This window comes from Melospiza georgiana, chromosome 13, assembly GCF_028018845.1.
Source record: "Melospiza georgiana isolate bMelGeo1 chromosome 13, bMelGeo1.pri, whole genome shotgun sequence".
NCBI lineage: Eukaryota > Metazoa > Chordata > Aves > Passeriformes > Passerellidae > Melospiza > Melospiza georgiana.
Window position 1 is genome coordinate 17,627,906 of NC_080442.1, and position 11,081 is coordinate 17,638,986.

The 11,081-nt window shown below is 52.1% G+C and overlaps 1 protein-coding gene across 1 annotated transcript in view; it reads right to left on the reverse strand.

Moving 5' to 3' along the window:
- The window catches only part of ADAMTS17 (ADAM metallopeptidase with thrombospondin type 1 motif 17), a 152,940-nt gene extending 144,604 nt beyond the window's left edge, over positions 1-8,336 (reverse strand). Inside the window, exons 1-2 of the mRNA XM_058033730.1 lie at positions 8,267-8,336; positions 7,322-7,659 (exon numbers count right to left, since the gene is read on the reverse strand). Coding sequence (XP_057889713.1) covers positions 7,322-7,659; positions 8,267-8,336 — 408 coding nt within the window. The remainder of the gene's footprint in view (positions 1-7,321; positions 7,660-8,266) is intronic.
- Between the last annotated feature and the right edge of the window lie 2,745 nt (positions 8,337-11,081).

Below are 11,081 nucleotides of genomic sequence, written 5' to 3' on the forward strand. Positions count from 1 at the left end.
ATGAAAAGGACAGAGTGAAAGCAAAGTTATCACCTTAAAACTTAACAAAGCCTCCAGGTTTAGTAATCAACACCAAGGCTGTAACATGTTGCACAAAGTGGGTATTTGCAGTGAGGAGTTCTTATTTTTCATTGCACTAATCCAGTGATTATTTATATTGCAATTAAAAGGCTCAAAACACAGCTCTGCCCTGTACCTCCCCCTTGAGAGAAGTCTTGAGGTCTGATTTAACTTCTGTTGACAACAGAAGGGCTCATCTGCTCTGCCAGGACTGTGCACCTGAGAGGTAAAGGTGCTTCCAGAGAGCTCCAACACCCATCCTGCACACAAAAACAGAGGCCAGGCTTTCCTGGTCCCCCCTCCCCACACTCTGTGCCAGCCAGGCAACTCTCCAAAGAAATGCTCTGCACGTACATCCAAATGCTGTATGCTCAACAGCTGACTGTACTAGTATGATTTATAATATACATTACATCCATACTGTATATTGCACATTTCCACACCTCCCTGCCAAATCCCGTCCTCACGTACACCCAGGAAATCCCTTTGGCCCAGTATTTCCAGCAAGAGGAATTTCTGCAGCAGAAATGAGAGCTCTCCTCCTCTGACAGCCACACGAACTGAGCAGCATTCAGGGGGTCTCAGGAGGGGTCACTGATTTCCAAAGGGAGCTTGGACAAAGAGAAAACTGTAAAAGTTGGTGTCTGCACTGGGCATGGCTGCAAAGCACAGCAGAGACAATCAGTGCCCTGTCTCTGAGGAGACAAGAGACACCTCTCTGGGGCCTTCCAAAAGAGACCTTGCTCTTGGGACAGAGAATTGCTTAAGGATAAAATGCCTTGGCACTTCCTGCATACAGAGAAAACCCAACATTATTGCTAGGCCCTACAGAATGCTCAGCAGTTTACAAGACCCCCTCTGCCTGGAGTGTCCAAAGGGCTGCCTTTTCACTTCAATCACAAGTTGGGCTTTGTCAGAGTTGCTCCAGAGACAGCAAAAGCTCTGGTGACTTGTTCTTTCAGCCTCCTTTATGATGTTCTCCACTATTTCCCCTCCTTGTTCCAATCTTCCAGCTGGGAGGTAGCCCCAACCCCCTTTTTTAATATAGGTTTTAATTATTTAGAAGAAGGGTTATAAATCTGGTGCCATGGTACTAAAAGCCACACCAGAGCTCCTGACAGACTGCCAACCATTTCAGCTGGTGCCAAAAGTGTGTAAGAAGAAGTCAGTTTCATCACCACCCCACATTATCCCAATTTTCTGGCATCAGGAGTGAAAATAATTTAAACCATTGGAAAAGACTTATGTTTCACATTTGCTGTGGAATTGTGAAACCTATGGAGAGAAAGAGCCATGAGTCTTCACCCTGGAATACGTTGGGAAGCATCTCAAGCTCAATCTGAACAGGCAAATAGAGTTTCAAGCAGGAAGGGTTTGCAGGATGAGGCCTGTAAAGCATCTCTAGGGAGTTAAAAATGCTAAAAATTCCCCCAGATTTGCCAGTTGGGTTCTGCAGAGTCCCCAAACCTGCTGGCTCAAGGACATCTTTTGGACCCTGTCACTTGAATAGTCAGGTCATTATTTTGCTTTTTCCATAAGAAATGCATTCCTCATTTGCATCCCTCAAATCCTGCAGATCCTGCCTTGTGCTAATCCCAGCATGAGAGATCAGACATCAGCCCTGGCCAGAGGCTCTGGGCTTTCCTTGTCTTGTCTGAGTTGAGGGACTGCAGAGGGCTTTGGATTTTGAAGACAAGGAAGTAAAAAGAAGTAAGGAAGTAAAAGTACAGAATACCAGGTAACCCTTGGAGCTACTTTTCCCACATCCCAGGAAATCACTCCAATTAAGTGAAATGCTTTGGACCTGCCAATTCCCATTTGCCTGGGGAGATGCATATCAAGAGTTGGGATACTCCCTCCCATCCTTCTCTCCCTGTGGGAGTCCAGGACCTGCTGCTGTGCCAGATCCTGGGATAGCTGAATTTTGGGAAAAGCAGCTGCCCAGCCCCACCATCCTGGAGGAGCTGAGACACAGGAACCCAAATATTCAGAGGAGTGCAGGAGTTCACCACCATCTGCATTAATTTTACAGTTGGTGTGGCCAGACCATGCAGCTGACAGAGCCCTGCAGCTCTGCTAACAGGAAAGGCTGGAATGATTTCAGCCCCCCCAAAGGCAGGCAAACTGACAAGCTGATTAAAACAAACAATAATCCACACTTCCCCTACAGCCCCACTCACCACTGCGCCTAACAGTGGCAAGATCTTTCACATTGGGGATAGTTCACATCCTTATTTTAGAAATCAGCTCAACATTGCTCACCACCAGAACATTGCCATGTGCTCTTATCCAGGGTTTCACACTCACAGGGGTCACTCAAGCAACCTGCTCACTGTCATCTGCTCTTGTACCACTCCTCTGCTACAAATCATCTTCCAGTGGAGCTTTTCTTGGGCTAAATGCAGCAGGGAAAGGAGGAAGGTCCTCACAGAGTGACACTGGAATGGCAGTGGCACAGCCTTTGTGTGACCCCATCCTGCCTCCTTGGCTCTGTCCCTGTGCCCTGGTAGTGCTGCTGGAGCTGCTGCAGCTCCAGGGCTTGCTCAGAACAGGGATCCAAATCCTCAGTGCTCTCTGCACATGGTTCCCGACCTTCCCACATGTTAATACTCTCCAACAGTTACACTGTTTTTCCAGCCCTTTTTATTTTCACAACATCTTTGAAGGAGATCTGTGAAATGCTGAATCTTTAACAGATTTTTCTCTTGCTCCTAAGTGTTCATTAGTTACATACATAGAACATGCTGAAAAGAGAACAGATTTAAACATCTGACAAATTCCATCCCCTTCTCAATTTCTCAACTGTTACGCTGCAAATTGTTGTTTAACCATTTCCTCAGAGTTAAAAGGAAGTTAATGTTTCAAGTGAAGAACAAAACAACCCACAAATACAGTTTAATAAACTTCATGTGGGTTTTAGTCCCACCCTTATTAACCATGTTTCAGCTTTGCTTGGTTATTATTTAAAAGTGCAATTCAAGCAAATTGAAAAGAAGAGCTTTAAATTAAGTCTTGTTCCAGAGTCATTTCAGGTTTACACTCAGTTCTGAGAGCAGAACATACCCAGGAATATCTGCCCTGGCCTCCAACTCTGCTAGACAAGGAAACCCCAAAATCTTCTCCCTCTTGTCCACTGTGGAAGAGGAAAGAAAATCCCAGCACAAGGAAACCCAGCACAGTAATTTAAGAGGTTTAACTTTTCAGCTTGTGGCCCAGCTATGGATGAATGCCAGACAGCTCCTCTCCCAGACAGGAGAGTTCAGTGGAGCTGAAGGTTTCCTCGGGGGAAATTGTATCATCTTTAATCCCCACACGCCTGCTCTGCCCTGCTTCCCACGGCAGCAGAGGCTCCCGAGTCACCTGCAGGGCACGCAGAAAACACCTCCCTGGCCAGGATGGAGCTCCTGAGCTGCAGCGCCTGCTCTGAACCAGGCACCAGCTCCCTCTGCAGTGAAACTGGCAATCCACCAGCCTAAGGTACCTGTGGCACAGGATGGGCCACCAGGGAAGTGTTTATCTCCATCACTCACCCACCCCTGACACCCAGAGTGGCCTAACCCTGACACACTGCAGCCTCTGCTGCATCCTTGTTCCTCTTCTCCAGCAGAACTCCATGAACTAGCCTGAACTGGAGGGAGGCACAAACTATTCTCTAAATTCTACTGAGAAGGACATGCCACCTTATTTAGAGACAAGACACAGGAGGCACAAACTATTCTCTAAATTCAACTGAGAAGGACATGCCACCTTATACAGAGACAAGACAAAGAGCAATCCTGAACCCAAGATCAAAGACTCTGGGTTTTAAAATGGAAGTTATTTAGAATCAAACCTCTGCCTTTAAATGCATCCCAGTGATTGTCATCTTTTGGCTGCTGAACAGTTTTCAAGAGTTTCTTTTAATTTCTAATTATAATGCTTATTTTGACATGGACTCATGACCCTCTCAAAACTGTAACAGTTTCCAAAACGCAGGTACAGGTATGAAAAGCCTACACCTGCTCTAAGGGGCTGATGCTGCAGTCCAGCACTTCAGCACGTGACAGTGACTCAACTGTGGCCTGACAAAGCTGGAACTTTCCAAAACACAAAGTTCCTGCACTGGCTGCTGTGCTGCAGTGATGGTCCCAGGGCTGCAGAGCTGCCTGGGAGTGCCCAGCAGCAGGGCAGGGCAGGGCAGCCCTGAGCTGTGGCCAGAGTCCAAGTGCTGGCACAGCTGCACTCCCCAGAGGCCAGGGCTGCCAAGGGGAAGGCAGCAGCACTTTCCAGGAACCCTGTGCCTCTCTAGGCTCCATTCCCAACGAGGAACAGGAGCACTGGAGCATCCTCACACCAGCACTTGAGCTGCATTTCAATGGTGAGACCTTGGGTAGAGCAGCTTTTACCTCACTCTGAGCTCACAGAGCTCACAGAGCTCACCCTTCCCAAAGCAGAGCTGCAGCAGCCACACACAGGTTAACAGCAGCATCTGCCAGCAGAGCTTGAAAACCAGGGCCCAACCTTCAGATGCCACACTGGGAATCTGATCCCATCACCAGGAAGCAATTGCTCAGCCTGGCTGCAGCTCAGTTTTCGTGCCACTGTGTCAGGGATTTTGTTTTTACTAGAACTCCACTTGCCCTGATCATTTTCTATCACTTTTGCTATGATTTATGGCATGGCTGAGAATGTGATTACAGCAAGGCCTGAGCCAGCTGGAGATCAGGACACAGCATTACTGCCCACTCTACCTCTTGGCAAGCAGCTTTTCTGAAGGAGATGTCCTGATCACCCAGTCAGAGTCCAATGAGCATTCCCCTGCTGGAATTTTCAGGAAACCCCCACTGCAGCACTAGCACTGCTCACAAGACAAATGCCAGCACAAACAGGCTGCAAGGTTTCCACTGCCCAGGTCTTTCCTCTGGCCCAGCAGGTCTGGCCCATGTCCCACCTGTGAAGCTGCTGCTGAGGGCAAAGTCTTATTCTTCCTGCAGCAAACAGGGCTCAAGGAAGCAATGGGAAAATATTTTTTTTTTTTTAAGTGATGGTCTTAGTATTTTAAAATTGCCAGATTAGAAGGCAAAAAAATTTTAGGCTCTAGAGTCACCTGCTCTCAACTCATAGCACATTAAAGACTTCCTAGACAATTTGGGGCAAACTTTCGATTCCTCTGATCCCAGAAAACATCTTACCACTACATTAGACAGCTTTCACTACAGGTATGCTGGTTTAGTGTGGCCACTGTGTAAACACTGAAAACAGCCTAAAATGTGAGATGTTTCATGTTTGAAGACAGACTTAAGAAACCAAAATGGTCCACTCAGCTAAAATAAAGTTCATCTACATGGGGGTATGGATTATTTCAATGAAACCATTTCAATAATTAATGAGGTTCATCTTAAGTTTAGTTTCATCCATCTTAAGTTCAGGCTAATCCTCAAGACACTGGAGTTTTCTGTTCTCTAGTTTTGAGCTTACAAGGGTGTTTTAACCTTAACTCATTCCAATGTACCCTGCACCTGCTTCTAGCCCTTTCCCATTCCTGGTGATTATCTGGATGAAGAGGATGAATGGATTCCTCTAACAGGAAAGGAATATCCCAACATGCAGAAACAGCTCTCTCTCTCAACACATCTGCCCACAGCACTCTGAGCACTGCCAGGACCAGGTCCAAGGCAAAGGCAAGCAGAGCTTTACCAGGACTGCCACTAACACAAGGGGCTTTGGCACAAACCAGCAGCTTTCACACTGATCCCAGGCTGATCCAGCCCAGTTATGTCAATTTAGCCATTGCTTAGAATTGCCAGGATCCAAACAGGTACTGCAATATTGCTGTTCACTTTTGCTGAGTAGTGAGCTAAGACTAACTAGTCTTGTCTCTTTTTCAGCTTTCCTGCTGGGAATTTTGCCAAGCTTTATCACCCCCTCCTCCATTCCCTGATCTCAGGCAGTTAATACTGTGCCTACAACTACATTCCTCTTTTTTTAAAGGTTTCTCCTCTGTTTGTTTGTGCTTTCCAGCTTTGGAAGCCCAGCAGGATTAACAAAACACGCCTGGTGGCAAAAGCATAGAGCTGTTAGTGATTTAAGGCTTGAACTAGAGATATCAGTTTTAAGCTGCTCTCGGTGGAACTCAGCTCCAGTGCCACTCAGACCTCAGCATCTCTGTTTGCTGGGGTTTTTTTTAATCCTGAGGCACAGCGCCCTCAAATGGCTCGGGAACGAAGGCTGGAGCCCTGAGGGCAGAGCATGAACTGCTCCTCACTACGGTTTAAGGATAAATCTCCACCATCAGGTCTGTTCTGACAGGCACACCTTCCAGGACCATCTGCTGGGAATCACTGCCTAATGCCCCGCTGACTTCCTGAAGTACTTTAAAAGTTATCAACAATAATTGCAAACTACTCAATGTCTTACGCATCTGTCTCAAACACAGAGAAACTTTCTGTCCCACACAAGATCACCTGCTCCTACTGGGATGCTCAGAGGAGAGCCAGGCCCTGCAGAGCCACCTGAAACTACAGCCAGAGAAATCCTGACACTTGTGGTGGGAAAAGCCCCCTGAGTGGGACGTTCCTGTGACCATGCTGGGGCACTGGCTGCTCCCTGACCACAGTGAACATCCCAACACTGAGAGCAGGAGCCGGGGAAGAGCCAGCTGCAGAGCTGCCACAGCATCAAGCCAGGATGGCACCAAAACACCCCAGCGGGACACAGCCACCTGCCCCATGCCTGGCGACAGTGACACAAGATGTTCTCTTCCATCAGTAGGCTCCTCTACAGCACCCTTGGGTTCTGCCACCCACCCACAATGGAACTGCAGGGCCTGAGCCCCTCAGGGATGGCTGAGGCAACTCCACAGGGAGAGCCAGGGTGGGCAGAACACCCACCATGGGACAGCGGCGGTGCTTGGCAGGGCCCGGGAGCTGAGGGGACAGTGAGGCGAGGGGACAGGAGAGTCACCTCCCTGAGGGCAGGTATCCCGCCTCATGGGGCTGGCAGGACCCAGCCTGAGGAAGGGAGCAGGCCGGGATGGCAGCACCAGCCCTGAGGAAGGGAAGAAGGGTGGGATGGCAGCACCGGTCCTGAGGGGAGAGCGGGCCGGGATGGCAGCACCGGTCCTGAGGGGAGAGCGGGCCGGGATGGCAGCACCGGCCCTGAGGGGAGGAGCGGGCCCTGAGGGAAGGAGCGGGGTGGGATGGCAGCACCGGCCCTGAGGGGAGAGCGGGGTGGGATGGCAGCACCAGCCCTGAGGTGGGGAAGAAGGGTGGGATGGCAGTACCAGCCCGGCGCAGGTGCTGAGGGAGGCGAAGGAGTCGCTGCGGTTCAGAGCGTGTCCCGAGTAGAAGCAGAGCCGCTCCCGCGGGGGCCGCCGCGCCTCCCCGCGCCGCTGCTCCACCGCGAAGCCCCGGGCCAGGAAGCGCAGGTCGCGGCGGAGGTGCAGGTACAGCTCGGCGCCGGCGGCGGGCAGGCGGAGCAGCACAGCCTCCTCCTCCTCGTCCTGCTCCGCCGCTGCCCGCCGGCGCCGGGGGCCGCCGCGATCCCCTCCGGGCGGCAGCAGGTGGATCTTCTCCAGCGGCACTCGCTCCGGGATCACCACTTCCAGCTCCGCTCCGCCAGCTGCAGGCGAGAAGGAGAGAGGCTCAGGCGCTCGCACCCCGGAGCCGCGGCCCGACGGGGCGGCCGGGGGCTGCGGCACCCCCCGCTCCCCGGGACAGCCCCGCGCTCGGGTTTCAGCGCAGACAGCCCCGCTGGAAACCGGGAACGGGCTGCGCAGACAATGGAGGCAGCGGAGCACGGCGATTTATTTCTCTCTATATACACATATATTAGAGACAGAAGCGTGCAGGAAGAGAGGAATAGGGCAAACGCTAAAGCTACTTGTATCATTAAAAAAATATAAAAAGTATATATATATATAGCTCAGACACAAGCATCGCATTTCACCAACCCCAATAAAAATCTGCAGGGAGAAGGGGAAAAGCAGAGCGAGCCGCAGCAGCAGCCAAGGACAGTCAGCAGCTTTCCACATGGAACGCTACAGCAGCAGCGGGAGGACAGGAAAAGAAAATACAAAAGCCTGGAGCAATTAATCCCGCGGGCTGGGACCGCGGCCACGCAGGGGATGCGGTGCGTGCCCAGCGCTCCGCACCCGCACGCTGCCGCCCGGGACCGGACCCTGTCAGCGCCGCCGGGGAAGGGGAGCCGGGGCGGCTGGGAGCGCTACCTGTGCCGGCGTCCAGTCCGCAGAGCAGCAGACAGGGCACGACGAGGGGCAGGAGGAAGCCGTCAAACATGGTAGTGCGGCGGCGGTGCCGAGCGCGCAGCGCAGCGACGGGAACGGGGCCCGAGTGCGCCCTGCCCGCCCTCGGCACCGGGGATCGCCGCGGCGCGCGCCCAGCCACGCCCCCCGCCGCGGCTCCGCGCGCCCATTGGCGGCGGCGGCCGCCGAGACACGCCCCCCGCTCCCCCATTGGCTGCGCGCCGCGAGGGGGGAACGCACGTGGGAGCGGCCGGCCGGTAGGGGGCGCCCTCTCCTGCCCCGGGCCGGGCCCTGAGGGAGCCGCGGGGGCCCCGGGAACGTCCCGGCCGGGTCAGGGGGTCTGGCGGGCGGTGTCCCGTCCCTGGGCGGTATCCCGTCCCTGGGCAGCCCCGTCGTGTTTCCTTCCTCTCCCCTTCCTCAGCATTAATTGAATTTAGACACGGTTACGGCAGCTCGCTTGACAGTCACATTCCTTTCCCAGCGCCAACCACAGGGCCGGTGCCAGGGCTTGGAAGATCAGGAAAAAAATTAGGTTGGCGATATCATAGAATGGGTTAGGTTGGAAGGCACCACAGAGGCACATCTGGTCAAAGCTCCCTGCTCAAGCAGGGTCATCCCAGACCACAGTATATGGACATACAAAGATTTTGGGCAAGGACGCCACATACTCCTGAAGCACTCATTGCATGGATGAAAATAAGAAACAAGTGCATGAAGATATATAAAAATTGATTTTTGCTACCAATTCCCATTTTCACTGAGCTCCTTCCACCTGGCTGGGCCACATCCTGCATGTCCTCAGCTGTGCAGGGATCAGGAAGAGCTAATTTGGACAGGGGCTGTTGGAAGCTGTAGGGTGATTTCCAAGAGCAGAAAGGTTTCCGCTGTGGTTGGTGGGCTTTGGATGGGATCCTGTGCTCCTGGCATGGTTGAGTCACGGAAAGCAATCAAGACCCAACCTGTTAGCAGATTTAAATTGTGGTGGCCCAGCAGAGCAGCGTCCTAGAGTTTAAACTTTGCAAAAATCTGCAACTTTGTTGCTGAAATTGTAGAGGAATTCAAAGGAAGACCCATAAAAAAGTGTGAATGACTCTGGCAGATCTCCCTGCAGCACTTCCACCAGAATTGTCCAGAGCCGTACTGACAGCAGGAGTGGCTCTGAGTCCCAAACAAGTGCAATTAGGTTTGGATGCTCATCCCAGGGAGGGCAGGCACTGGGGGAGTGCTGAGAAAAGGGTGTTTGGAGCTGGGAACAGGACTGGTGAGAGACATGAGCACGTTAACACCATTCTCCTTCTTCCAGGCATTGAACAGGCAGCAAGAGACACATTTTCTTGGTGAGCTGCTCCTGTACAAGGAGAGAGGCTGTTTGAGAGTCAGAACCTTGGAGCTGCTGCCAGCTCTTCACCCTGCTGGCTGTGCTTTTCCAGGCACCAAGGGACACCCACCATGGGCTGGTGTAGCACCTCAGGAAGCCCTGCCCTGCACAGGGCCTCTGCAGCACCTCACGGACACAGGAGCATGTCCCACCTCCTGCTGTGGCCTCAGGAATACCCCTTGTCCCTCCTGTGGGATGGCACCTGGAGGATGTTATCTGTGGTCAGCAGCAAGAGCAAAACTGGGGACCTGCAAGCAGCTCCCAGCAGGAAAATCAGAGTAAGCCAAGATCCGTGGCTCAAACTCTTTATTAACATGAGATCAGATGAGTTTTAATAGCTCTGTGTTTCCCACTCTCTCTTTCAGGGCTCTCTCTGCTCCTAATAAGAATTTACCAAAGCAAAGGGACTGGCCTGGACCCATTCAAGTGAGACAAAATCTCAGTTTGGAGCTGCCTTGCTCTGTGTCAATAGTGTAACATAACACAGAAAACAAAACCTCAGAGCCTGAATTTCCCTCCTGCCCTGCTGTGAACCAACGATTCCAGTGCCTCTCTCCAAGGCCAGGCCCTGGCTGGCACAGAGTGGGGCAGAGCTCCCCCATTCTGTGGCAATCCTCTGCTCCCGAGAGCCACGAGGCAATTTGATTTGTGAGCTGCCAAAGCTGGCCTGAGCCCTCCACAGCCACGTTTAGACCCAGACCACCCCCTGACTTCATTTGCTGAGGGACTGGAGCTGGTGCCTCGCAAGGGTTTGACGAGGGGGCTCAGATTTGTTTCACTTTTTAGTAGATCCTTTCTCCCACCTTCCAAAGTCCTCTGCCAGAAAAATAATAACAATACAGAGAAAGAATAAATTTAATAGTGTGGGGGAAGAGAGGCACCAATAAAGAGAAGTCTGTAACTTGCTGCATGGAAGGACTTGCTCAGTGGCTGGGCTGGCTGGCACAGACTACACTGGAGTAGGGATAATCCCAATGGAGCATCCCAGACTTCCAGAGCATTTGGACAGGAGCCCAAGAGGCTGCAAACCCCAGCACAGGGGCAACATCCCAGGCAGGCCTTGGTGTTGCCAAGGGCTGGAGCCAGGAGCGAGGGACAAGCCCCACAGATTACCCACACAACAAAAGAGGAATCTGTCTTAGGAGCAGCACTGGTGGTTTTCTTGAATCCAAATCCCAACGTTCCAGTGACACACATTAATTGAACACCACGGACTTTTCAGAAATGCCTTGAAATTGCTATTGATAAGGATAAGGTGTGTGTGGCAGGAGTGTGGTGCTGTTGGGTGGTTGCATTGCTCCCCTGCTCCCAGCCCGTGGGGAGGGGGGTTTCTCCTCTCACCATCACAGAGATGGATTTGGCCCTGCAGTTCCTAGGAAACAAGCCCTTTCCCCCTCTGAA